The sequence below is a fragment of the Diplotaxodon limnothrissa genome, linkage group LG19 (assembly GCF_057381915.1).
Source record: "Diplotaxodon limnothrissa isolate DT_005_m linkage group LG19, D_limnothrissa_male_GT1.1, whole genome shotgun sequence".
Taxonomy (NCBI): Eukaryota; Metazoa; Chordata; class Actinopteri; order Cichliformes; family Cichlidae; genus Diplotaxodon; species Diplotaxodon limnothrissa.
In genome coordinates this window covers 26370924-26397841 of record NC_140614.1, presented here as the reverse complement: position 1 = coordinate 26397841, position 26918 = coordinate 26370924, and the positions used below count along the sequence as shown (strand labels likewise).

The 26918-nt window shown below is 43.9% G+C and overlaps 1 protein-coding gene across 2 annotated transcripts; it reads left to right on the top strand.

The window, feature by feature from the left end:
* dync1h1 (dynein, cytoplasmic 1, heavy chain 1) lies at positions 1 to 26308 on the top strand. Of its 2 annotated transcripts, none has more exons than XM_085343391.1 (78): positions 1 to 362; positions 1448 to 1535; positions 1637 to 1810; positions 1936 to 2191; positions 2343 to 2529; positions 2631 to 2902; positions 3031 to 3258; positions 3379 to 4032; positions 4160 to 4582; positions 4691 to 4870; positions 5011 to 5160; positions 5293 to 5439; positions 5622 to 5762; positions 5932 to 6108; positions 6275 to 6385; positions 6484 to 6603; positions 6693 to 6932; positions 7109 to 7264; positions 7424 to 7537; positions 7643 to 7753; positions 7848 to 8057; positions 8162 to 8308; positions 8442 to 8608; positions 8802 to 8975; positions 9122 to 9476; positions 9578 to 9772; positions 9870 to 10152; positions 10242 to 10342; positions 10459 to 10618; positions 10848 to 11088; positions 11168 to 11351; positions 11493 to 11705; positions 11815 to 12053; positions 12158 to 12314; positions 12423 to 12647; positions 12736 to 12966; positions 13083 to 13223; positions 13318 to 13551; positions 13695 to 13901; positions 14006 to 14127; positions 14232 to 14397; positions 14498 to 14661; positions 14773 to 14902; positions 15047 to 15180; positions 15289 to 15403; positions 15483 to 15644; positions 15803 to 16017; positions 16113 to 16317; positions 16452 to 16625; positions 16735 to 16854; positions 16978 to 17098; positions 17696 to 17891; positions 18228 to 18345; positions 18433 to 18648; positions 18758 to 18970; positions 19129 to 19256; positions 19345 to 19498; positions 19697 to 19843; positions 19972 to 20122; positions 20233 to 20486; positions 20621 to 20755; positions 20845 to 20939; positions 21034 to 21208; positions 21294 to 21369; positions 21485 to 21645; positions 21728 to 21839; positions 21948 to 22008; positions 22093 to 22216; positions 22318 to 22431; positions 22525 to 22695; positions 22845 to 23062; positions 23146 to 23249; positions 24228 to 24436; positions 24701 to 24854; positions 24946 to 25088; positions 25215 to 25383; positions 25663 to 25787; positions 25906 to 26308. In XM_085343391.1, the coding sequence occupies exons 1-78, from the start codon at positions 113 to 115 to the stop codon at positions 26032 to 26034; spliced, it is 13923 nt and encodes a 4640-aa protein (XP_085199517.1). In that variant the 5' UTR covers positions 1 to 112; the 3' UTR covers positions 26035 to 26308. The 2 variants fall into 2 exon arrangements, with proteins under 2 accessions (XP_085199517.1, XP_085199516.1); XM_085343390.1 differs by lacking the exon at positions 17696 to 17891 and adding an exon at positions 17320 to 17515.
* The last annotated feature ends 610 nt before the right edge of the window (positions 26309 to 26918 follow it).

The window sequence follows — 26918 nt, the reverse complement described above, 5'->3', positions numbered from 1 at the left end:
GTCAGTCAACCTATGACCCGCTGGTAGAAGCTTCAGTCAGCTTGTTACCGTCATCCTTTTTTCTTTGTTCACTTTCACACAACACCTAGTCGTCGTTGACGCTCTTAGAAGGATGTCCGACGGCGGGGGGACGGAGGAAAACTCCGGCACTATGGAGGTGTCGGCCGTTCAGACGGTGGCTGATACCTCGGTGCTGCAGAAGCACATTCGGAAGCTGGTACCGCTGCTTTTGGAAGATGGCGGAGAGGCCCCGGCCTCGCTGGAAACCGCCCTAGAAGAGAAAAGCTCCGTGGAGCAAATGAGAAAATTCCTGGCCGATCCCCAGATTCACACCATCCTGGTCGAGAGAAGCGCTCTGAAAGGTACGTCAGAGAACTCGACTAGCTCACAAATATGATTTTAATAGCAACACTGTTTGTTCACCCAGTTACTTTAGAATAAAGTCGGCGTCTTTGCAAATTAGCTTTTCTTGTTAACCACCTGCCAAATAGTTTGGAAACTCATCGTTAACTGCTGCTTTTACAACGATATTAACAGATGTCGCTAAAGCTGTCCATCTACTTACTAAGATAACTGCGCCGCACTGGGTGGGGACGATAAAACAATCAATCACAACAATAAAAAAATGGAGCTGTATGTTGACGTAACTCCGTTATTTTTGTGTTCCTTCTGCATTTATATAAAGCTATTATATATGCATATCACGTTGAGGCCTGGTGCACAAATAACGAGACAGATACACAGTCATAATAAAAACATGAAGCATAATTATAGGAATTCAAAGAGAATGGCTCCTTTGTCATAGCTGTAAGTCATTTTATCATGTGAACCAGCTTGTGTCAATAAACACATTATCTTCAGTTTCCCCAGGCAAATTAATCCTCAGCTTCTGAGCTGCTTTCCTACTATATCTGTGCTGAATCTTGATCCTTTGATACCACACATGACCAGTCTTAGCCTGGAGGTTTTGGATTCCTAGCCCAAAGAGTCACTTCCCCGGCCTATTCGCGGTTTTGCATTAATAATACTGATACTGCAATGCAGCCCACTCATCACTTGTAAGGGAGGGTGTGGACATGAATAGCTGCACCATCATCTGCTGCAGCATTTCTCATTGTGCACATCTATCTAGAGTCCAAATAGTTTAATTCTTTTTTAGCTGCATTGCAACTTCACTGGCCTTAAGGAGTCAATCATGCATGTCTTTAAATAGTTTGAAATAATTTAAAAATAAAAGCAGTCACATGCCCTACCTTATTGTACATGAGGCAAATGGAAATGTAATAAAGCAAGACTATTTGCACTTTGGTGTCCTCATATTGACATAGACAAGGTATTAATGTGCTACTTTGACCTTGTTTTACACCTAGTATGAAGAACCTGATGCACACATTCAATGATGGGTCATCTGTTTAGTTAATTAATATATGTATTTGTTTCCTCACAGAGGAGGTCGGAGATGAAAGTGAGGAGGAGAAAGAGTGCATCACTTATAATGTTAACATTGACATCCACTATGGGATCAAGTCCAACAGGTAAATAATGCACTGGAAAAAGTAATACTGCATATGATCCTTCAGTTATTTAAATTCTGGCTATTCTGGATGAATACATTCACCTTTTCTTTACTCTGTAGCTTGGCTTTGATCAAGAGGACAGGCGTCATTGATGCAGACAAACCGATATCAACCCAAGTGCGAGTGCTGACTTTGAGCGAGGATTCTCCCTACGAGACGCTTCACTCTTTCATCAGCAATGCTGTCGCACCTTTCTTCAAGTCCTACATTCGTGAGTCTGGGAAAGCCGACAGGTAATGTTACTTTGCAAAGCCTTCCTTAAATAAACTAAATCCTGAACTTGCATTGAATTGTAATGGATGGAAATGTAATGGAAGGAAAAAACATTGTAACATTGTTATCTGTTACAACTTTCTAGAGATGGGGATAAAATGGCCCCCTCTGTCGAGAAGAAGATTGCTGAGCTGGAGATGGGCCTTCTCCACCTGCAGCAAAATATTGAGATTCCTGAAATCAGCCTGCTCATCCACCCCATCATCACAAATATCGCCAAGCAGTGCTATGAGCGTGGGGAGAAGCCCAAAGTCACTGACTTTGGCGACAAGGTGGAAGATCCTACTTTCCTGAACCAGCTGCAATCTGGAGTTAACCGCTGGATCAGGGAGATCCAAAAGGTAAGAGGAATTTCTATATATTTGTCCCAATTTAAAAGTCCATGATGGAAGTATATAACAAAGCAAAACCAGTCTTTGGAAAAAAAAAAAACCTCTCTAATAAAAAACCCTTGATTTATGGTTGCTATCATCATTGCTCGCGCCCTTCTAGGTGACTAAGCTCGATCGTGACCCGGCCTCGGGCACAGCCTTGCAGGAAATTAGTTTCTGGCTGAATCTGGAGAGAGCCCTTAACAGGATCCAAGAGAAGAGAGAGAGCCCAGAGGTTCTTCTCACTCTGGACATCCTGAAACACGGGAAACGTTTCCATGCTACTGTCAGTTTTGATACAGACACTGGTAAGTTATAACTTTGCTGTTTTTACTTGGCTGGCTCAACACATGTTTGCATTTAGAAAAGCGCGAGTAAATGTTCACTTCTCCTCTACTTCTTCCTGCAGGTTTGAAACAGGCAGTGGAAACGGTCAATGACTACAATCCTCTGATGAAAGACTTCCCTCTTAATGACCTGCTTTCTGCCTCAGAGCTTGATAAGATCCGCCAGGCTCTAATGGCCATATTTACTCACCTGAAAAAGATCAGGAACACAAAGTATCCCATCCAGAGAGCACTACGCCTAGTAGAGGCCATCTCCAGGGACCTGAGCTCCCAGCTGCTCAAGGTGTTGGGTACCAGGAAGCTCATGCATGTAGCCTATGAGGAATTTGAAAAGGTTGGTGTGGTTTTTTTTTTTTTTGTCTCCAGCATAAAATAACACCCACAATTACACACAAACACACACACCTTGGCCACTCACAGTATTATACATTTTCCTGAATGCCCTTACGCTTCTCTGTGCAGGTGATGGTGGCTTGCTTCGAGGTGTTCCAGACTTGGGAGGATGAGTATGAGAAACTGCAGGTGCTTCTTAGGGACATCGTGAAGAGGAAGAGAGAGGAGAACCTGAAGATGGTGTGGCGTTTGAGCCCTGCTCATAGGAAACTTCAGTCCCGACTGGACCACATGAGGCGTTTCAGAAGGCAGCATGAGCAGCTGAGGGCTGTCATCGTCCGTGTGCTGAGGCCTCAGGTAAACCTTTAAATAGTGTTTTTTTTTTTTTTTTTTTTTTTTTTTTTTTTTTAAATCACATCTTGACTAAGAGATTTAATGTTATTCTTCTGTTGTTGTTGTTTTTTTGTTTTTTTTAAGGTATCTGCAGTGCCTCAGCATGCCCCTGGAGAGACAGTTGAACCTCAAGATATGAAGGTGGCTGGAGTTCTCTTTGATGCTGCTGATGCCAATGCTATTGAGGAGGTCAACCTGGCATATGAGAATGTGAAAGAGGTTGATGGCCTGGATGTGTCCAAGGAGGGCACGGAGGCCTGGGAAGCCGCCATGAAACGTTATGATGAGCGCATTGACCGCGTGGAGACCCGTATCACGGCCCGCCTGCGTGATCAGCTGGGTACTGCCAAGAATGCCAATGAGATGTTCCGCATCTTCTCCCGCTTCAATGCTCTCTTCGTGCGCCCCCACATCCGTGGTGCCATCCGGGAGTATCAGACACAGCTCATCCAGCGTGTGAAAGATGACATCGAATCGCTGCACGACAAGTTCAAAGTGCAGTATCCTCAGAGCCAGGCCTGTAAGATGAGTCATGTCCGGGACCTGCCTCCGGTGTCTGGCTCCATCATCTGGGCCAAGCAGATAGACCGTCAGCTGACTGCGTACATGAAGAGGGTTGAAGATGTTCTGGGAAAAGGCTGGGAGAACCATGTGGAAGGGCTGAAGCTGAAGCAGGATGGAGATAGTTTCCGGGCTAAACTCAACACTCAAGAGATATTTGATGACTGGGCCCGGAAGGTATTTTATTCAACACCGATTCAGACATTTGGAAGAATATTAGATTGTAATTCTTACATATTGCTTCCTTTGTTTTGGGCTAATTGCAAATTCAAAATATTTGTTATCCCTTTCTTTTCTAAATCAGGTTCAGCAGCGTAACCTTGGTGTGTCTGGTCGGATCTTCACCATTGAAAGTACCCGGGCCCGTGGAAGGGGAGGAAACATGCTTAAGCTTAAAGTCAACTTTCTTCCTGAGATCATCACCCTCTCCAAAGAGGTCCGCAACCTCAAGTGGCTGAGTTTCCGTGTTCCTTTGGCCATTGTCAACAAGGCCCACCAAGCTAATCAGCTGTACCCATTTGCCATCTCATTGATCGAGAGCGTTCGCACCTACGAGCGTACTTGTGAGAAAGTAGAGGAGCGGTCCTCCATCTCCCTGCTGGTTGCTGGACTTAAGAAAGAGGTTCAGGTTCTCATAACTGAGGGCATTACTCTCGTCTGGGAGTCTTACAAGCTGGATCCCTATGTTCAGAGACTAGCTGAGACGGTCTTCAACTTCCAGGAGAAGGTCTGTGTGAAATAGATGTTACAGATATGCACGAACACAGACTCCAAACTGTCATTTAACTTTTAAATGACAAGTTGTATCAAACAATTTTGTCTTATTGTTTTTCAGGTGGACGACCTCTTACTGATTGAAGAGAAGATTGACTTGGAGGTTCGTTCTCTGGAGACCTGCATGTTTGACCACAAGACCTTCTCCGACATCCTGAACCGTGTGCAGAAAGCTGTGGATGACCTTAACCTCCATTCTTATTCCAATTTGCCCATCTGGGTCAACAAGCTTGACATTGAGGTCTGTACTGAAAGTTACATATTGTTCTGTAACGAATATAAAGTAATAGAAATACTTGGAATGTTTTGGTGTATAGTTGAACCTTTGTTTTGTTTTATAGGGTGCTTGTTGCTATGTTATTAAAATGGATGTTCTTTTAGATTGAGCGTATCCTGGGAGTGCGTCTTCAGGCTGGTCTTAAGGCTTGGACTCAGGTCCTCCGTGGCCAGGTAGAAGACAAAGCTGATGTGGACATGGACACAGAGGCTCCACAAGTCAGCCACAAACCAGGAGGGGAGCCCAAAATCAAGGTGAGAGTTGTGAAGTGGTACTGTGTTGCTTTGTCACGCTTTTCAAATGTTGATACACTTCTTTTAACATCTTGGAAAACCATGAACATCTAAGCACAGCTTGCTGTTTTATTATTATTTCTTTATTCTTAGAATGTGGTCCATGAGCTGAGGATCACTAACCAGGTGATCTACTTGAACCCACCAATTGAAGACTGTCGCTACAAGCTCTACCAGGAGATGTTTGCTTGGAAGATGGTTATACTTTCTCTGCCCAGGATCCAGAGTCAGAGATACCAGGTAGCCATCTTAAAACAGTTGTTGTTTGCACTGGTGAATATCTGGTGTAGGTAATCATGTAGTGTAAAACCACTTTTTAGACAAAATGTCTTTATTTTACTCAGGCAGGAATGATATTTGATGGTTTGGCCTATTGTACTTTGTACTGTTTTTATTTAAGCCACTCTGTCCCTCCTTGTTAGGTGGGTGTTCACTACGAGCTTTCAGAGGAGGAAAAGTTCTACCGTAATGCCCTCACAAGGATGCCTGATGGACCTGCGGCCTTAGAGGAGGCCTACAATGCTGTGGAAGACATCGTCAATGAGGTGGAGCAGTATGTTAAGGTAAGGGGCACCTATTTTAAAATAAAACATTACCTTACAAATTGATAGCTATTGATTATTTATTTTTTTTATTGTTTGTCTTTAGCTTTTATGACTCTTCGGACATACAGGATATACATTTGTGGTTATTTCACTGTTTATATGCTTTATTTTTGTTACTGCTGTTCAGGTTTGGCTGCAGTACCAGTGCTTGTGGGACATGCAAGCTGAAAACATTTACAACCGTCTTGGTGAAGACCTCACAAAGTGGCAAGCCCTGCTGGTCCAGATCCGCAAAGCTAGGGGAACCTTTGACAATGCTGAGACTCGAAAAGAGTTTGGACCAGTGGTCATCGACTATGGCAAGGTAGTAATGACTGATGGTTCGCAGTGTTGTGTTTAAGTAGGAGGAGGAGAAATACATTTCCACATTAAAATTTCCCTTATTTGTTTCGTGCAGTTGTATTTTTGACAATCCAGAACCCCCATGTGTTGGCTATACATTAAATTTTCATATTTCTATCTGATAACAGGTCCAGTCTAAGGTGAACTTGAAGTATGACTCCTGGCACAAGGAGGTTCTCAGCAAGTTTGGTCAGATGCTGGGACAGAACATGCAGGACTTCCACGCTCAGATCTCCAAGGTAACGTATGGTTTTACCAACATAGTTGGATGGATCACTTTCACACAGGGTAATAGTTATTCAGGACAGATGACTCATGCTTTGCTGTTCCTCATCAGTCCCGTCAAGATCTCGAACAACATTCTGTGGACACGGCTAGTACTTCAGATGCTGTCAACTTCATAACATATGTCCAGACTCTGAAGCGAAAGATCAAACAGTTTGAGAAAAATGTGGATGTAAGTACTCCAAACTATGTTTTTTGTTTTTAAAATCGGTTAAATTAAAATCATTTTCTAATCACAATCTCCCTCCTTTTTACCCGTAGTTATTCCGTAACGGACAGCGTTTGCTGGAGAAGCAGAGATTTCAGTTCCCTCCTTCTTGGCTCTACATTGACAACATTGAAGGCGAATGGGGTGCGTTCAGTGACATAATGAAGCGCAAGGACACCGCTATCCAGCAGCAGGTGGCCAACCTGCAGATGAAGATTGTCCAAGAGGACAAAGCTGTGGAAAACCGCACCACTGACTTGCTTAATGACTGGGAGAAGACCAAACCAGTTGCTGTAAGAAATATTTATCTTAATAAATTTAGTTTTCTATTTATAGCACATTTAATGCTAGATGTAGTTAATATTTTTAGATGCATAACTTCATGATGCCTTAGTTATAAAGAAATGGCAGATAAATTTGACTTACATTTTTTTTTTTTTTTTTTTAAATGTCTGATCTGTTCCCTTAGGGTAACCTGCGTCCTGAAGAGGCCCTTCAGTCTCTGACCATCTATGAAGGCAACTTTGGTCGTCTGAAGGTTGAAAGGGAGAAGTGTGCCCGTGCCAAAGAGGCCCTGGAGCTTACTGATACTGGTCTGCTCAGTGGCAGTGAGGAGAGAGTGCAGGTAATGCCAGCGCACATTTACATAAATGGTTAAATTACAAAATGATAAATGTAAAATTCATTCATTATGTTTTCTGGCTGCATTTCATTATCCATAAACTAAAAATTAAACCATTAACTGAACATTTTGAACCATTTCTGTCTTTGTGGTGACCTGTAGGTGGCGCTGGAGGAGCTGCATGACCTGAAAGAGGTGTGGTCTGAACTGTCGAAGATCTGGGAGCAGATTGACCAAATGAAAGAGCAGCCATGGGTTTCTGTACAACCACGCAAGGTACCAAAAGCAGAGCAAACATTTAGATTAAATCCCTGTGCCGTTCTGTATGATCCTTAAATTCTTCACAGAATATAACATTAGTTGATTTATTTGTACATGTAGCTCCGTCAGAGTCTTGATGCACTTCTGAACCAGCTGAAGAACTTCCAAGCAAGGCTGAGGCAGTATGCTTCATACGAGTACGTACAGAGGATGCTTAAAGGTTACTTGAAGGTCAGTAAACTAGTTTCACTCAAACTAATCAAAAGTTCTAACTTACACGACAAATTTACATTTTACATTTCCTGTGGTTTCCTTTTCACTCCAGGTCAACATGTTGGTGATTGAGCTTAAATCAGAGGCTCTGAAGGACCGCCACTGGAAGCAGCTGATGAAGCGCTTGCATGTGAACTGGGTCCTGTCAGAGCTGACTCTTGGACAGATTTGGGATGTGGATTTGCAGAAGAATGAGATGGTGGTGAAGGATGTTCTTCTGGTAGCCCAGGGAGAAATGGCTTTGGAGGAGTTCCTGAAACAGGTAAAGAAGATTTGCAAGAGATGGGCAGTTATAGCCTACATCATTAGAAATAGCTCTGTGGTTTGTTATGCTATAATTGTACTTATGCTTCTTTTGGTTTTCAGATCCGTGAAGTGTGGAACTCCTACGAGCTCGACCTGGTGAACTACCAGAACAAGTGCCGTCTGATTAGAGGTTGGGATGACCTCTTCAACAAGGTCAAAGAACATATCAACAGTGTGTCCGCCATGAAGTTGTCTCCTTACTACAAGGTAAACAGAACTATACGTTTAGTTTATTAAGGTGGCAGTTGAGCTTTTTTTTTTTTTTTTTTTTTTCCTTTATATTTCAGCCAGTCAGGATGGCATACATCAGTACCGTGTTTTTCTTTCCGTTTTCTCCCAGGTGTTTGAAGAAGATGCCCTGAGCTGGGAAGACAAGCTGAATCGAATCATGGCTCTGTTTGATGTCTGGATTGATGTGCAGCGTCGCTGGGTCTATCTGGAAGGTATCTTTACAGGCAGTGCTGACATCAAACATCTTCTGCCTGTAGAAACTCAGAGATTCCAGAGGTAAGTCTTTCTAAATGCTGCCAAATCGTGTCAGCATTTTAAAAATATTAAAAAAATATAAGTAAAAAAAATATAAGTAAACTTTAAGAATCATAACCTGATTTATTTGGCGCACTCATGTTTAGTCCCCATTTCCTTCCATAAAAATATTTTCTACTAACTTCTTGTGTAATCTGTCTCTGTCTTTTTCCAGTATCAGCACTGAGTTCTTGGCACTGATGAAGAAGGTGACAAAGTCTCCTCTGGTGATGGATGTCCTGAACATACAGGGAGTGCAGAGGTCCCTGGAGCGACTGGCTGATCTTCTTGGAAAAATCCAGAAAGCCCTTGGCGAATACCTGGAGAGAGAAAGATCCTCATTCCCCAGGTATGAAGGGCATACTAAAGCTGAGCAAACAGAAGGAGGAATGTGTAACATGTCTTCAAATGTATTTTAAAAGTGAAAGAGTGTATCGGATATTTTGAATGCATTTATTAATACAATGATTTGATCAATTACTTTCTTGTTGGCAGGTTCTACTTTGTGGGAGACGAGGACCTGCTTGAGATAATTGGCAACAGCAAGAACGTGGCCAAACTCCAGAAGCACTTCAAAAAGATGTTTGCTGGTGTCTCCAGCATCCTCCTCAATGAGGACAACACTGAGGTGCTGGGAATCTCATCACGTGAGGGTGAAGAGATTATCTACAAGACACCAGTCTCCATCACAGAGCACCCGAAGATAAATGAGTGGCTGACACTGGTGGAGAAGGAGATGAGGGTGACCTTGGCCAAACTGCTGGCAGAGTCTGTCACAGAGGTCACTACTTTTAACAAGGGCACAGCCATTGACCTGAGCCAATACATCAACTGGATTGATCGCTACCAGGTTGGGATTTAAATAATTAATTCCATACTGTTTTAATTTCGATACACTCTTGAAATCTGGAACTGTGTTAATGTCGCCTTATCTTTATTCTCGTTTCACAGGCCCAGCTGGTGGTCCTGTCCGCCCAGATTGCCTGGTCTGAGAACATCGAGTCTGCCTTGACCACCATCTCTGGTGGTGGGGACATGACGCCACTGCAGGGAGTTCTGTCGAATGTGGAAGCCACACTCAACGTGTTGGCTGACACTGTGCTGATGGAGCAGCCTCCAATCCGCAGGAGGAAACTGGAGCACCTGGTGAGTTTGGACTTTTTTTTTTTTTTTTTTTTGATATTTGTGAAAAATTGTTGTTGGATAAAAATTGTCTAAAATCCATTTCGCTCTCCATTCTTAGATCACAGAGCTGGTGCACCAGCGTGATGTAACCAGGACTCTGATCAAGAACAAGATCGACAACCCCAAGTCCTTTGAGTGGCTCAGCCAGATGCGCTTCTACTTTGATCCCAAGCAGACAGATGTCCTGCAGCAGCTGTCCATTCAGATGGCTAATGCCAAGTTCAACTATGGCTTTGAGTACCTGGGTGTCCAGGACAAGCTTGTTCAGACCCCACTGACTGACCGTTGCTATCTCACCATGACCCAGGCCCTGGAGGCTCGCCTTGGTGGATCTCCATTTGGTATGGAACTACTATTTAACTTTTTGTTTTACAACATGGCAAAGAGGGAAACAACCCCCCAACCTTGACTGAATTTGTCCTTTATCTAGGTCCTGCTGGCACTGGGAAGACTGAATCAGTGAAAGCCCTCGGTCACCAGCTTGGACGCTTTGTCCTGGTCTTCAACTGTGATGAGACTTTTGACTTCCAGGTAAATTTATCATTTTAGCAATTTTATAACAGGACACCAGCATACCATCAGAGATTAAACACTGTGCTCTGTTATTGCTTATTAATTCAGTGACCATTTTTCGTTTTCTCCTTCAGGCAATGGGCCGTATCTTCGTGGGTCTGTGCCAGGTAGGAGCCTGGGGCTGCTTCGATGAGTTCAACCGTCTGGAAGAGAGAATGCTGTCGGCCGTCTCCCAGCAGGTCCAGTACATCCAGGTCGCCTTGAGGGAGCACAGCAACCCCAACAGAGACAGAAGTATGCATAGTATTTGTGAAAGATGGCTGTCCTTTTAATGAGAAATATCCAGACTTAGACATTTGTGAGAATAAAACGCAGCAAAGCAAATATTCTTCAACACTTCATGCTGCTGAGGAAAAATATCACCAGAATATGCCACTATATTCATCACCAGTGATTAGGTTTTTCCAGGGGAGTGTATTATAAGTAAGTCTTTTTTCCTTTTTCCTTTTGGTCACTTTCCTAGGCGTACCTATCACTACAGAGCTCCTGAACAAGCAGGTCAAGGTGAGCCCAGACATGGCCATCTTCATCACCATGAACCCTGGCTATGCTGGCCGTTCCAACCTGCCTGACAATCTGAAGAAGCTCTTCCGTAGCTTGGCCATGACCAAGCCTGACCGCCAGCTCATTGCACAGGTCATGCTCTACTCTCAAGGTTTCCGAACAGCTGAGACCCTTGCCAAAAAGATTGTGCCCTTCTTCAAGTATGTATTGTTTTAGTTAGTAACTTTGACAGGACTTTAAGTCAGAGGTATGACAACTTAATCTTTTGCTTCTTTAAAGACTGTGCGACGAGCAGCTCTCCTCCCAGAGCCATTACGACTTCGGTCTCCGAGCACTCAAGAGCGTGCTGATCAGTGCTGGCAATGTCAAGCGTGAGCGAATCCAGAAAATCAAGAGAGAGAAGCTTGAGCGTGGAGAGGATGTTGATGAGAATGAGATTGCAGAGAACCTTCCAGAACAGGAGGTATGTAAAGTAGACTCTTGGACATGGAGGTCATGTTTATTCAGGGCAGAGTTTTTGCAAGTATAACAAACTTATTTTAGAAAATGAGTTGTTTTATTCAGTCTGTCATTTTTTTTTTTTTTTTTTTTTTTTTTGTTTTAGATCCTGATCCAGAGTGTGTGTGAGACCATGGTTCCCAAGCTGGTGGCAGAAGACATCCCTCTGCTGTTCAGCCTGCTGTCGGACGTCTTCCCTGGAGTTCAGTACCATAGGGGAGAGATGACTGCTCTGAGGGAGGAGCTGAAGAAGGTCTGCGGAGAGATGTACCTCACTTATGGAGATGGGGACGATGTAGGCAGCATGTGGGTAGAGAAGGTATGAAGCTGAGTGGAACTGATATACTTTAGTTCAATGGGCTTTAAACATTTTCCTGTTATAAGATTCATATATACTGACATTTAACTTGTCGTTCAACCTTTTCCAGGTGCTCCAGCTGTACCAGATCACACAGATCAACCACGGTTTGATGATGGTGGGACCTTCAGGAAGTGGGAAGACCATGGCATGGAGGGTGCTGCTCAAGGCCCTGGAAAGGTTGGAGGGTGTGGAGGGCGTGGCCCACATTATCGATCCCAAGGCCATCAGCAAAGACCACCTGTACGGAACCCTGGACCCCAACACTCGTGAATGGACTGATGGCTTGTTCACACACATCCTCAGGAAGTGAGTTCTGTAATAATTGAGTAATTACACATCTTCCAAGCTAGTCTAATTGTTGTAATTAATTTCTTTTTAATCTTTAAATGAACGATTTCTTTCAATTTCAGGATCATTGACAATGTCCGAGGTGAACTACAGAAGCGTCAGTGGATCATCTTTGATGGCGACGTTGACCCAGAGTGGGTTGAAAATCTGAACTCTGTTCTGGATGACAACAAGCTGCTCACCCTGCCCAATGGAGAACGTCTCAGCTTGCCACCAAATGTAAGAGCATGGCAGTTTATACACAAATTTATTTTTCTCTTTTCTTAATGAAGTCTGTCCTGGAGACTTCATTAAGTATTCAACCCAAATTATTCTTTTTCTGTCCAGGTGCGTGTGATGTTTGAAGTGCAGGATCTGAAGTATGCCACCCTAGCCACTGTGTCCCGGTGTGGTATGGTCTGGTTCAGTGAGGATGTTCTCAGCACTGACATGATCTTCAACAACTTCCTGGCTCGCATTCGCAGCATCCCATTGGACGAGGGAGAGGATGAAGCTCAGCGGAAGAGGAAAGGCACAGAGGATGAGGACGAGGCTGCGTCACCAATGCTGCAGGTAAATCTAGAGAAGAACACATGCTGTATTTAAAAACAAACAAATAAAAAACACACTAATGCTGTCCCCACTTTCTGCTTTAAACTAGATCCAGCGAGATGCTGCATCGGCCCTTCAGCCGTACTTTACCTCCACTGGCCTCGTGATCAAGGCCTTGGAGCATGCCTCGAAGATGGAACACATCATGGATTTCACCCGCATGCGATGTTTGGGCTCATTGTTCTCAATGTTGCACCAGGCCTGCCGTAATGTGGCTCTGTACAACAACAACCACCCCGACTTCCCCATGCCCATTGATCAGCTGGAGAAGTACATGCAGGTAATGTTCTCCTTTTTCTTGCTCTGTAATGAAAGAAGTATAAATGCTGAGGTGTTGCATCAACATGATTACTGTGCTTTCCTAAAACTAATTGTTTTCATGGAATTTCTTTGCAGAGGTATTTGATCTACGCTGTGCTCTGGTCCTTCTCTGGTGATGGAAGGTTGAAGATGAGGGCAGAGCTTGGGGAGTATATCCGTCGCATCACCACTGTGCCACTTCCCACTGCACCCAATGTTCCCATCATTGATTATGAGGTACATCCTTTCTTTGTCAAAGAGTTGCTGCTGCTATTAATTCCCTATATCCACTTTTTTAGAGATTAATTATTATGTTTTTATTTGTGTTTAGGTGTGCATCTCAGGGGAGTGGCAATCCTGGCAGGGCAAAGTGCCCCAGATTGAAGTGGAAACCCACAAGGTGGCATCCCCAGATGTTGTTGTTCCTACCCTGGACACTGTTCGCCATGAAGCTTTGCTTTACACATGGCTGGCCGAGCACAAACCACTGGTGCTGTGTGGACCACCTGGCTCTGGAAAGACCATGACCCTGTTCAGTGCCCTCAGGGCTTTGCCTGATATGGAGGTACTGGGCTATGAAATCATTTTCACGTTAATTGCCTGATCTTTGAAATATTCACAATCAGTTCTAATCAGATATTGGCATTATTGTTGTAACTAAGCTGTTCCCATCTAATAGCTAAAATGTCTACTGCTGCTTTCTACCAGGTTGTTGGTTTGAACTTCTCCAGTGCCACCACACCAGAACTGCTGCTGAAGACGTTTGACCACTACTGCGAATACCGGCGGACTCCAAATGGTGTGGTCCTCGCCCCTGTCCAGCTGGGGAAGTGGCTGGTGTTGTTCTGCGACGAGATCAATCTGCCAGACATGGACAAGTACGGCACACAGAGAGTTATCTCTTTCATCAGACAGGTATGACAAAATGATTCTGTGTTAAGCCCTTTGTACTTTTAAGTATGTCTAAGCACTTCATTTAAGTCATTGCTGCATCAAATTGGGATCCTATGTCTGTGCAGATGGTGGAACACGGAGGCTTCTACCGCACCTCAGACCAGACTTGGGTCAAACTGGAGAGGATTCAATTTGTTGGAGCCTGTAATCCTCCCACTGACCCTGGCAGAAAGCCTCTCACACACAGGTACAGCTCTCAGACTGAACATCTGATTAGAACTGTAGTATAATTAATGTTTAATGCAAAAGGCAGGCTCTAACAGTGGTCATATTACCACATAATCTTTCTAGGTTCCTGCGTCACGTCCCTGTGGTGTATGTGGACTATCCAGGCCCAGCCTCCCTTACCCAGATTTATGGAACCTTTAACCGTGCCATGCTGCGCCTTATCCCCTCTCTGCGAACCTACGCTGAACCTCTTACAGCCGCTATGGTTGAGTTCTACACCATGTCTCAGGTAAAGATGATTACATTTCTCTTAATATGCATGTTTTATTGGAGACTTTTTTTTTCCATATAAATAAAAATATTGAATATTATTCTTTTTTCCACTTCAGGAGCGCTTCACCCAGGACACACAACCCCACTACATCTACTCTCCCAGAGAGATGACCCGCTGGGTGAGGGGTATCTTCGAGGCCCTGCGGCCACTTGAGACTCTTCCTGTAGAAGGGCTCATCCGCATCTGGGCCCACGAAGCCCTTCGTCTCTTCCAGGATAGGTGGGTGCTCACTGATGTGAGGCTAGTTGTGCTTGCTCTGCATCAGCTATAAAGTGTAACATTTTTGATAGTAACGTTTAAAATGTGATCATATCTGATTGTGTCATTCAGGCTTGTAGGTGATGAAGAGAGAAGGTGGACAGATGAAAACATTGACACGGTCGCTCTCAAACACTTCCCCAACATTGATAAGGAGAAGGCTCTCAACAGGCCTATCCTCTACAGTAACTGGCTCTCCAAGGTACATATGTGGCCATATGTACTCAAATATGATGGCCAAACTCTGATCCTGCTGCTGTTAAGTTACTAAAGAGTTGTAAGAATTGACTTCATCATTAATGGCTCTAGTAAGAATTTTACTGAGTTTGTGTTTTTGTGTATGTAGGATTACATCCCAGTGGAACAGGAGGAACTGAGAGACTACGTGAAGGCCCGTCTGAAGGTCTTCTATGAGGAGGAGCTGGATGTTCCTCTGGTGCTCTTTAATGAGGTTCTGGACCACGTCCTCAGAATTGACCGGTGAGTAAAGGCTTCTGAGCGTTGTCATCTCAGTGTTACTTTAATTATAAATGACAAAAATAAATATTAATTTTGGATTACATTTTTAAAATCTTTATCCTTTGTTAGAATCTTCCGTCAGCCTCAGGGACATCTACTGTTAATTGGTGTGAGTGGAGCAGGAAAGACCACGCTGTCCCGCTTTGTAGCCTGGATGAACGGATTGAGCGTCTACCAGATTAAGGTAGATACAAGTGATTTGTAGTCATAGAACATTTCCCTGCCTTTTGCATGGATTGTTGAGCGTGTTTTTGTGTTTTCAGGTACACAGGAAATACACTGGGGAGGACTTTGATGAAGACCTGCGTACTGTGCTGCGTCGCTCAGGTTGTAAGAACGAGAAGATCGCCTTCATCATGGATGAGTCCAATGTGCTGGATTCTGGTTTCCTTGAGAGAATGAACACACTTCTGGCCAATGGAGAGGTAACTTACAGCTAGTTTCTTATTTGTGGTGCTTTATTCATTTGAGTGTAAAGACAACACCGCCCCTAGTTTTCTGAGGTTAATGTATGTCCATTGTTTTCTGGCTTTTATTGTGTTAATGTTACCCTTCTTTTTTTTTCTTCTTTTTTTTTTAATAGGTTCCTGGGCTGTTTGAGGGAGATGAGTATGCCACCTTGATGACTCAGTGTAAGGAAGGAGCCCAGAAAGAGGGTCTGATGCTTGACACACATGAGGAGCTGTACAAGTGGTTCACCAGCCAGGTTATCAGAAACCTTCACGTGGTTTTCACCATGAACCCCTCATCAGAGGGCCTGAAGGACAGAGCTGCCACATCTCCTGCCCTGTTCAACAGGTACAGACACTTAGAGTGGATGATTGTAATAAATGTGAGGAAAAAGAAAACTGCACTGAGTTTCCGTGTTTACTGAAAACATTCCTCTGCGTCAGGTGTGTGTTGAACTGGTTTGGAGACTGGTCCACAGAGGCCCTATATCAGGTGGGTAAGGAGTTCACCAGCAAGATGGATCTGGAGAAGCCCAACTACAAAGTGCCAGACTACATGCCCATCGTCTACGACAAACTGCCCCAGCCACCATCTCACCGAGAAGCTATCGTCAATGGCTGTGTGTTTGTACATCAGACACTTCATCAGGTAGAGCTGTTTCCAGCAAATGAGCTACTTTATTGTTATTTCAACAGCAGTTGCAAATTTGCAAACGTTCTTGGATACAAATGATTGTAAAATTTACTGAGACGTACATAAATAATACTTTTAATTTCTTTCAGGCAAACAACCGTCTGGCCAAGCGTGGCGGTCACACAATGGCCATTACTCCTCGTCACTACCTTGACTTCATCAATCAGTATGCCAACCTGTTCAATGAGAAACGCAGCGAGTTGGAGGAGCAGCAGATGCACCTCAACGTTGGTCTCCGCAAGATCAAGGAGACTGTGGATCAGGTGAAGTAGCCTTTTCGTTTCATGAAATCTTAAAAAGCCATCAGATTAGTTTCTCTAATGAAAATTTTGTCAGCTTGTTAGAAGTGCTTGTGTTTGTCTCCTTTCACAGGTGGAGGAACTTCGTCGTGACCTGAGAATTAAGAGCCAGGAGTTGGAGGCAAAGAATGCTGCTGCCAATGACAAGCTGAAGAAGATGGTGAAAGACCAGCAGGAGGCCGAGAAGAAAAAGGTAGGAAGGCTGAACTTTGAAATGACTAGTTTTTAAAGACTTTAGACATTGTTGCTTAGGCCTGCAATTACGTGTTTAAGTGTTTAAGATTTTAATTTATTTACTCTGTCATTGTGATTCAAGGTGATGAGCCAGGAGATTCAGGAAGCTGTGTACAAGCAGCAGGAGGTGATTAAGGACAAACAGCTGAGCGTCAAACAGGATTTGGACCAAGTGGAGCCAGCTGTTATTGAGGCTCAGAATGGTACAGTGATTCTTGTTCATTTATTCATCAGTGTCTTTAAAAAAAAAAATTAATTTAAGATTATTCTTTCAGTCATTTGATGTCATAAAACCAGCAAAACCAGTACAACAGCACTTGAATTGTTATGTAGACTTTGTTAACATCTTCTGCTTACATCCTCCCATCATCATGCCCCCTTCCCTCATCATAAAACCTCATCCTTGCTCACCTGATGTTGATAGCTGTTAAGTCCATTAAGAAGCAGCACCTGGTGGAGGTGCGTTCCATGGCCAATCCACCCGCAGCGGTGAAGCTTGCTCTGGAGTCTATTTGTTTGCTCCTGGGAGAGAGCACAACGGACTGGAAGCAGATCCGTTCCATCATCATGAGGGAGAACTTCATCCCCACCATTGTTAACTTCTCTGCTGAAGAGATCAGGTGACATGAGAGAATCTTTGTTTATAATTGTTTACTAAAAATTTCCCCTTCTGTCTCCCTCTCTCCCCCTCCTTCATGTTTTTCTGTCTTTGCCCCCCTGAACCTCTTTCCAAATTCTTCCCCCCCCCCAAACACTACTATTTGTATCTTGCAAACACATTCCTCCTTTCACTTAACTAGCCGTGAGTTCTATTAAGCGGCAGCACCTAGTAGAAGTACGGGCTATGACCAACCCCCCAGCTGCAGTCAAACTGGCCCTGGAGTCTATCTGCCTTATGCTGGGCGAGGAGACAAATGACTGGAAAAAAATCAGACAAGTTATTATCAGGGATAATTTCATCAGCAGCATAGTCAACTTTTCCTCTGAGGAAATGAGGTATATGTGTCAGTGTGTTTTGTTTTTGTTTTCTAATGGAAGCACAAATGCCATTTAATCAGTACAAGTGGCACCTGTGATTAGCAATCAGTGTTAATCTACTGGAACAAAGTGTAATCGGCTGGTTTTAAATCTAAGAATAAGCTGATGGTAAAAACTACTGTGCTTGTGATTTCTTGCAGCCAGAAATTGGTAGAAATTGTTCCCATCCCCACCTCCAAACCCAATTCAAAATAATCCTCCACACTGTTCCACAAGTTTGATTTTCTCAATGATTATTGACTGCACAGAGTGCTGCTGTATTGTAACTCCTTGGACTATTTCAACGATTTCCAGCGACTCCATCCGTGAGAAGATGAAGAAGAACTATCTCTCCAACCCAAGCTACAACTATGACCAAGTGAATAGGGCATCATTGGCCTGTGGACCCATGGTGAAATGGGCGATTGCTCAGGTAGAGAAGCCTGAACAATATGAAAATAAGGACTATAACTGGGTAATGAGGGTTTTCGTCTAATGTACACTTCTACCACTCCTCTAGCTTAATTATGCTGACATGCTGAAGCGAGTGGAGCCTCTGCGTAATGAGCTGCAGAAGCTTGAGGATGATGCCACGGACAATAAGACGAAGGCAGAAGAGGTGGAGCAGATGATCAGAGACTTGGAGGCCAGCATTGCTCGGTACAAGGAGGAATACGCTGTCCTTATCTCTGAGGCCCAGGCCATCAAGGCTGATCTGGCAGCAGTCGAGGCAAAGGTAATTGTCCATAAAACATGCCTGGTTCTGTTCAGATCATCTGTTCAGGACTAAACAGAAGTTTCTTGGAGGAAAAAAAAATCTCATTTCTTATGTTCTTTACTCCCAGGTGAACCGCAGCACAGCCCTGCTGAAGAGTCTGTCAGCAGAGAGAGACCGCTGGGAGAAGACCAGTGAGACGTTCAAGAACCAGATGTCCACCATCGCAGGAGACTGTCTGCTTTCTGCAGCATTCATCACATATGCCGGCTACTTTGAACAACAGATGAGGCAGAACCTGTTCACTACATGGTCTCATCACCTGCAGCAGGCCAACATTCAGGTATTTCCTACTCCAGTCCACATGTCCAGTCATTTTTGATCAACACGTCTCCAAATGTCAGCCTCATTGTGATTACTAATATAAACCATAGTCACCAGCAAGAGTGCTGTCAATAGATCAAATTTCAAGGTGCTCACTGACTTGATTTTCTCCTGCAGTTCCGCACAGATATTGCTAGAACTGAGTACCTGTCCAATGCAGATGAGAGGCTCCGCTGGCAAGCAAACTCTCTCCCAGCTGATGACCTCTGTACTGAAAATGCCATCATGCTCAAACGGTTCAACAGGTCCGCAAACCTCACCTATCTCCTTTAGGCTGTGTGTTCAGTTGAACTTACTTCTAAACATCTTTGATCTTTCTTTATCTCTTATTAGGTACCCACTAATAATCGATCCATCAGGCCAAGCCACAGAGTTCATCATGAATGAGTACAAAGACCGCAAGATCACAAGAACCAGCTTCCTGGATGATGCCTTTAGGAAGAACTTGGAGAGTGCTCTGCGTTTTGGAAACCCACTGCTGGTTCAGGTAAGAGCTACCTTCTCCAACTGCCAGTGTTTTCCTTGTGTGCTTGCTGCTTGATAATTTTCTTAAAGCTGCCATAATCAAAGGACTAGTTTGTTTAGAGTTTTTGGGGGGGGGGGGGGGGGGGGTGTAATAAAAAACAACTTGGAAAATAGATTTTAATCTCAAGGGAGATTAAATTTGAAATATTTATTTCCAAAGGACGTAGAAAGCTACGACCCCATCCTAAACCCAGTGCTGAACAGAGAGGTCCGCAGGACTGGAGGGCGTGTTCTCATCACCCTTGGAGACCAGGACATTGATCTGTCACCTTCGTTTGTCATCTTCCTCTCTACCCGAGACCCAACGGTAAGGGCACTGTTTATTGTATCAGTATTGATCAACTAACATTGTTATTTGCTTTGTTTAAAAAGTACAAAACAAAACAGTTATACAAAAGTGTTTATCTGCATTGTTATGGTCTCTTGTGTCTGCAGGTTGAGTTCCCACCAGACTTGTGCTCTCGTGTTACCTTTGTCAACTTCACTGTGACACGCAGCAGCCTTCAGAGCCAGTGTCTCAACGAGGTCCTAAAGGCTGAGAGACCTGACGTGGATGAGAAACGCTCAGACCTCCTTAAACTGCAGGGTGAGACAGAAACATTGAGATTCTGTGATAAAATGATAAGACACAGGTGGTGGGAAAAGAGATTGGTGAAATTTTAATGATTCAACTCTTATATTATGACTGTCTTTCAGGCGAGTTCCAGCTGCGTCTTCGTCAGCTGGAGAAATCTCTGCTGCAGGCCCTCAATGAGGTTAAGGGTCGCATCCTTGATGATGACACCATCATCACCACACTGGAGAATCTGAAGAAGGAGGCAGCTGAGGTGACTAGGAAGGTGGAGGAGACTGATATCATCATGGCTGAGGTGGAGGCCGTGTCACAGCAGTACCTGTCTCTGTCCTCTGCCTGCAGCAGCATCTACTTTACTATGGAGGCTCTGAACCAGGTCTGGGCACATCTCATTTGCTCTTTAAACTAGTACTGTTGGTAGTATTGTCTTCTTTTCTCAAAATTGCTGTAACATCAATGCACACAGAGATAGGAACTCAGAAATAAACTGAGCAAATGTTCTCCCTTCAGATGCACTTCCTCTACCAGTACTCTCTTCACTTCTTCTTGGACACGTATCACACAGTGCTGTATGAGAACGCCAACCTCAAGAACATTAGTGATCATTCACAGAGGCTTGCTGTCATCACCAAGGATCTTTTCCAGGTTTATAACATAACTCCTATGAATAAGGGTTGTTTTGGGGGGGTGAATGTAACAGTCATGAGCTTTATATGTGATTTGTGTGGCATTAGGTGGCGTTCAACAGGGTTGCCAGAGGTATGCTGCACCAGGACCACATTACATTTGCCATGCTGCTGGCTAAGATCAGCATAAAGGGCATGACCAGGTAAGAGAACACCTGAGTTACACTAATGGAGCACAAGCAGTCATGGCATACTGCATGAAGCACCGTTACTTATTTATTTTCTCCTTTTTTCCAGTGAGCTGCCATATGATCCAGAGTTCCAGCACTTCTTACGTGGTAAGGAGATCGTACTGACAGGCACACCACTTCCCAAGGTGAAAGGTCTGACCGCTGAGCAGAGTGAGGCCATGGTTCGACTCAGCCGCCTGCCAGCTTTCAAAGACTTGGTTGAAAAAGTCGAGGCTGACGAGGTGAGTAATGGTAGGCCGATGGGTAGTTTGTAGTTTGACTCTTAGAAACTCTATTAGTAATCATTTGTTTTGCTTGTTACTTCAGCAATTCTTCATGTGGATTGAGAGCAACACTCCAGAGCTGGCTGTTCCATACCTGTGGTCAGAGGAGAAGCAGTCCAGTGAGTATATACATTGTGTACAAACATTAAGGCCAAGCAAAAAACAAAACAAACACACTACAGTGTATATATTTGTATAAATTATATCTGCCTGAACTGTCCATTATATGTTCAGCTACCATTGGCCAAGCTCTGCACCAGCTCCTGCTGATTCAGGCCTTCCGTCCCGACCGTCTCCTGGCCATGTCACACATTTTTGTATCAAAGGTGCTGGGAGACACATTCATGAGCATCATTGAGCAGCCTCTTGATCTAGCTAATATCATCGACAGTGAGGTAATGATCACTTATTTATTTCAGATCAATGACCTTCCCATTGTCACTCTTGCTGATAATTCTTATTTTTTTGTGTCTGTAGGTGAAGCCCAGCACTCCAGTGCTGATGTGTTCTGTGCCAGGTTATGATGCCAGTGGGCTTGTCAGAGATCTGGCTGCTGAGCAGAACAAACAAATCACCTCAATTTCTATCGGTAAGAAGGAAATAAACGTAACTTTTGGTTTACCAGTAATGTAGATCAAGTGCTTAATGAGAAATTTTGAGGATATTGTAAATAACTGCTTACTGATGTTTTCCACAGGTTCTGCTGAAGGTTTCAATAAGGCTGACAGAGACATCAATACTGCTGTCAAGTCTGGCAGGTGACTAATGTGGTTTCTTTGTGTTTGTGAGACTGTACAGTTTGTGTTCTTGTACTGATATCCTGACTGTTCCTTGTCCTGCAGGTGGGTGATGCTGGAGAACGTCCATCTGGCCCCTGGGTGGCTGATGCAGCTGGAGAAAAAACTTCACTCTATGCAGCCTCATGCCAGCTTCAGGCTGTTCCTCACAATGGAGATCAACCCCAAGGTATATCACATCATTCATTAGATTTGTCATTTAGACTTGGATTAATTCATTGTCAGTTTTCACTACTTCCTGTTTTTCATGCCGCTGTGTTTTACCACCAGGTGCCAGTGAATCTGCTTCGTGCTGGCCGTATCTTTGTGTTTGAGCCTCCTCCCGGCGTCAAGGCTAACATGCTGAGAACTTTCAGCAGCATCCCAGTGGCTCGCATGTGCAAGGTAACATAATGGACATACACAAATGTGAAGAATAAACGATCAGTGCTGTCCAAACATTCTCCATGTAAATCATGTTGTCCCATATCCACGCAGGCCCCCAACGAACGTGCGCGTCTCTACTTCCTGCTTGCTTGGTTCCATGCGGTCATCCAGGAGCGCCTGCGTTACGCACCACTGGGCTGGTCCAAGAAATACGAGTTTGGAGAGTCTGACCTCCGTTCTGCTTGTGACACGGTTGACACCTGGCTGGATGACACTGCTAAGGTTGGAGAATTAACACTTTAAATGTTTTCTAGTTTTTGTATGACTAATCCTTTCCTCCTTGTAGCTGTTGCCTAAATCTATTAGATAATGGTCAGTTTTAAATAATATGACCTTGCTCCACTCCAATCGTTACACTCATGCACACACAGGGTCGTCAGAACATCGCTCCAGACAAGATCCCCTGGGCAGCTCTGAAAACCTTGATGGCCCAGTCAATCTATGGCGGTCGGATCGACAACGAGTTTGACCAGCGGCTGCTCAACACCTTCCTGGACCGCATCTTCACCAAGGGAAGCTTTGACAGCGAGTTCAAACTGGCTCTCAAAGTTGACGGACACAAGGACATCAAGATGCCTGATGGCATTCGGTCAGTATCTGATAAGTTTTAGCTTTTGTTGTTCTCTGATAAACATTCTCTGTTAAGCGTCTGATCATTTTGATTTGTTACAGACGTGAGGAGTTCATGCACTGGGTGGAGATGCTTCCTGACACTCAGACGCCATCTTGGCTCGGATTACCGAGCAATGCAGAGAAGGTCCTGCTTACCACTCAGGGTATGCTGTTGTTGCTGTTACTGAACGACAGCTTGTTTTTCATCTGTGTTCCATTTATACTTAACAAGTTGAGATTGAATATTCTCACTGGGTAGCTCATTAACCAACTCTCTCTCTATTCTAGTGTCATAACTCGTACTTTGGCAGGCTGTCGCCGTGCAGTGAGAGGTCGAAATCTTAGATTTAGTTGTTTTTTGCGTCTACTTTGGACAGAACACTGTGCCGGGTGTCAAAAAACATGTTAAGAACATTCCTTTTCCTCATCTCTCATCCTTCCATCAGTTCTCTTCCCTCTTTACCAGTTAGTTTTCAGAAGCAACCTTCTGTAGCATAGCTATAATGTGCAGCGTAGCTGTAGTCATAGCCATTTTACTTTAAAGGTTTTCTTCCCAAAGGATGGGTGTGGGTCTCCTCACCCTTCAGCAGCTGTATTTCACAGCCATCATGTTGCTTTGCTTAGATGTTATCTTGTCCCACCTGCAGATTAGGACTTCAAACATCCTACCATGCCTGCTTCCCATCCTTTCACTCCCCCTCTCTGACCTCCACAGTCATGGCTGCCAAAGCATCCATCCCTTGAGCACATGGTCCAGTCTCCCCTTCCTTCATCCCCACTCCACCACAAACTTTCTCCCTTAAAACCCGCCCCTTTTATTATTTATTTATTTTTTTGGGGTTGTGCTGATTTCTTTTACAGATCCAGTCATTCAGAAATGTGGATCGTTATCCACTTGGCAATTTCGTTTAAGGTTACATGTGTTGGAATTATTGCCTGAAGCCTTGTGTATTTTGTCTGACCCAGTGTAGTCCTATTTTTATTTTTTTTATTTTTGATAAAACAAACCCTTTAACCCATCCTTGAGGTAAGGTGTTTGTTTCTTTTCTGTGATTAATTTCTTCTTCCCTTCCTACATCCCACCATGGCCTTGTCTTCCACCTCCCTCCTTGCCCAATCACTCCCTCTGCCGGGCTGCGCAGGCACTGACATGATGGGTAAGATGCTGAAAATGCAGATGTTGGAGGATGAGGATGACCTTGCCTACGAGACTGAGAAGAAGGAGCGCACTTCATCCACATCTGACACCCAGCCAGCCTGGATGAGGACCCTCCACACCACCGCCTGCAACTGGCTGCAGCTCATGCCGCAAACGGTTAATCCTCTCAAACGCACAGTGGAGAACATCAAGGTAATGACAGAGAATAGAGGACTGGCAAGCAGGCTTGTGCTGACAATATCCTTCTTTCATTTATAACCAAGGAATTGTTTCACCGTCGGGTGATTTTCAATCTTTGTGCCTGAAATGTGAGGTAATCGGGTATAACGGACTTTAAAAAGTTTGATTTTCAGTAAATGAACAATTTTTCTTTTTCAGTTTCACCAAAGCACATCTGTCTGGCTTCTAATTTATGGTTTTGTTTTGGCATTAATATTATCTTTGTCCAAATACCAGGACCCCCTGTTCAGGTTCTTTGAGCGTGAAGTGAAAATGGGAGGTAAGATGCTTCAGGAGGTCCGTCAGGATCTGTCCGACGTGGTACAAGTGTGCGAGGGCAAGAAGAAGCAGACCAACTACCTGCGAACACTCATCAGTGACCTTGTCAAAGGTTCTTCACTCAGACTATTTGATGTACTTTAATGAATTTGTTTATTTGTTTGAATACTTTATATACCTGTGGTATACACCTGTCTGTTCAGGAATCCTCCCTCGCAGCTGGTGTCGGTACACAGTCCCCGTCTCCATGACTGTAATCCAGTGGGTGTCAGACTTCAGTGAACGTATCAAACAGCTGCAGCAGATCTCCCAGGCAGCTGCCAGCGGGGGTGCAAAGGAACTGAAGGTACTGTTTGTGCACACATTCAAACAAGCTTTGGTTCTTAAATAGTTTGGTTAAAAATGAAAACAAAATGTGTTTTCATTTTCTTTTTATTTCTACTCCCTTGTCTCTTCCTCTCATCATTTCCAGAACATCCATGTGTGCTTGGGCAGCCTGTTTGTGCCAGAGGCTTACATTACCGCCACCCGCCAGTATGTGGCACAGGCAAACAGCTGGTCCCTGGAAGAGCTGTGTCTCGAGGTTAACGTCACCACTGCTCAGGGCGCCTCACTGGATGCCTGCAGCTTCGGCATCAAAGGTTAGACTTAACACATATCATCTGATCTAGTTGGCGGCAAAAGCACTGCACAAATCAGATAACAATGCGGCCTTTAGACTGAACAGACAGCGTTGTAATTAAATCATATCCATATGAATTTAACATGTTTTTTTTGTTTAATCTGGACTGAAATCTAACCTAAAAAGGTGTTCGCAGGACTCTAAAACATGCTACTAACTGTATTTGTGGTCTAATGTAGTGAGTTGTTAAGACATGAATTTCTTTTTCTCGTTCCAATCTTGCTTGCTGCACCCTCAGGTCTGAAGCTTCAGGGAGCTACTTGTGCCAACAACAAGCTGTCTCTGTCCACCTCCATCTCCACTGAGCTGCCTCTCACTCAGCTCCGCTGGATCAAGCAGAGTAATGCTGAGAAGAGACACATGGTAACCCCCCCCCCCCCCAAAAAAAAAACCCCAGCCCCATTGGGATCTAAAAAGCTAGATTTTGAAATATAGCTATGGAGTTGTCCTTCTCACCTTTTGTGTTTTCCTTTCGCTGCAGGTCACTCTACCCGTGTACCTGAACTTCACCCGGTCTGACCTAATCTTCACCGTCGACTTCGACATCGCCACCAAGGAAGATCCTCACAGCTTCTACGAGCGTGGAGTTGCCATCCTGTGCACAGAGTAATTGAAACGAGACGTTTCCTCACTTTAAGTCTTGATTATAATCAAACCACATTTAATCACTTACATTCATTACCCCATAATAGTAGTTGTAGTAGAGATGTTTGTGGAACTGCAGTGAACATGTAACAGTTCTTAGTGTTTAGAAAGTGTTTTGGAAGGTTGAGACGTTGTCTGATGGTTAATGAAAAGAAAATGAAATTTGGAAAGGAAAGTTGGAAAAAAGATGTTTTAATGGAAGAACCAGCACGTTGTTGTATTTAGATGGAATAAAGCTCATTGGAATGAACTGCTTGGTCTTTGTGTTTTAATTAATGTCGTGCATGGTTGTTGCTATGGAGCTCTTTTCTTCTTAGGAGCCTGTTCAGACTGGGAAGTATTCTAAAGGAAATGTTTAAGTGACATAATGTTCTTTCTTGTGAAGCTGCTATGGATTGTCCCAAATGCAATATCAGCATTGTAACTTTAGACAGTTTTTTCCTGAATGATTTTTTTTTTTCCAAATTATATAAAGACATCTGGACTGAACATGAGACAAAAGCAAAGTTCAGCAAGAAATCTCAAATGTAAACTTGTTTTTTGCCCTCTGTCACAGTCCTCCTTTTAGTTACTTTTTTTTAATGAAATGTAATGAAACCTTCACTGAGCTGCCAGGCACAACTATATAATTATCCATTACTGCCACCTGCTGGTTGGAGGGGTAAGTATATTACCAAAGTTTCATGACAATATGCATAAAATATCTGTTACAGCAATAACTGTTTGGCAAAACCATTTTTATACACTCACTCTCTTTTAGAGGGTCGACAATAGACTGACAAGGCCAGGTGAGCCTAGTTTCCCTGTTACTCAAACCTAAGGAGTCAAATCAACATAACCATCTGGTTA

Bases quoted from the DNA above. Each gene is read 5' to 3' on its own strand.
- dync1h1 (XM_085343391.1), top strand. From the start codon at position 113: ATGTCCGACGGCGGGGGGACGGAGGAAAACTCCGGCACTATGGAGGTG. The intron at 9,477-9,577 runs GTTGGGATTTAA...CTCGTTTCACAG, and splicing joins ACTGGATTGATCGCTACCAG to GCCCAGCTGGTGGTCCTGTC. The intron at 21,370-21,484 runs GTGAGTATATAC...TTATATGTTCAG, and splicing joins GTCAGAGGAGAAGCAGTCCA to CTACCATTGGCCAAGCTCTG.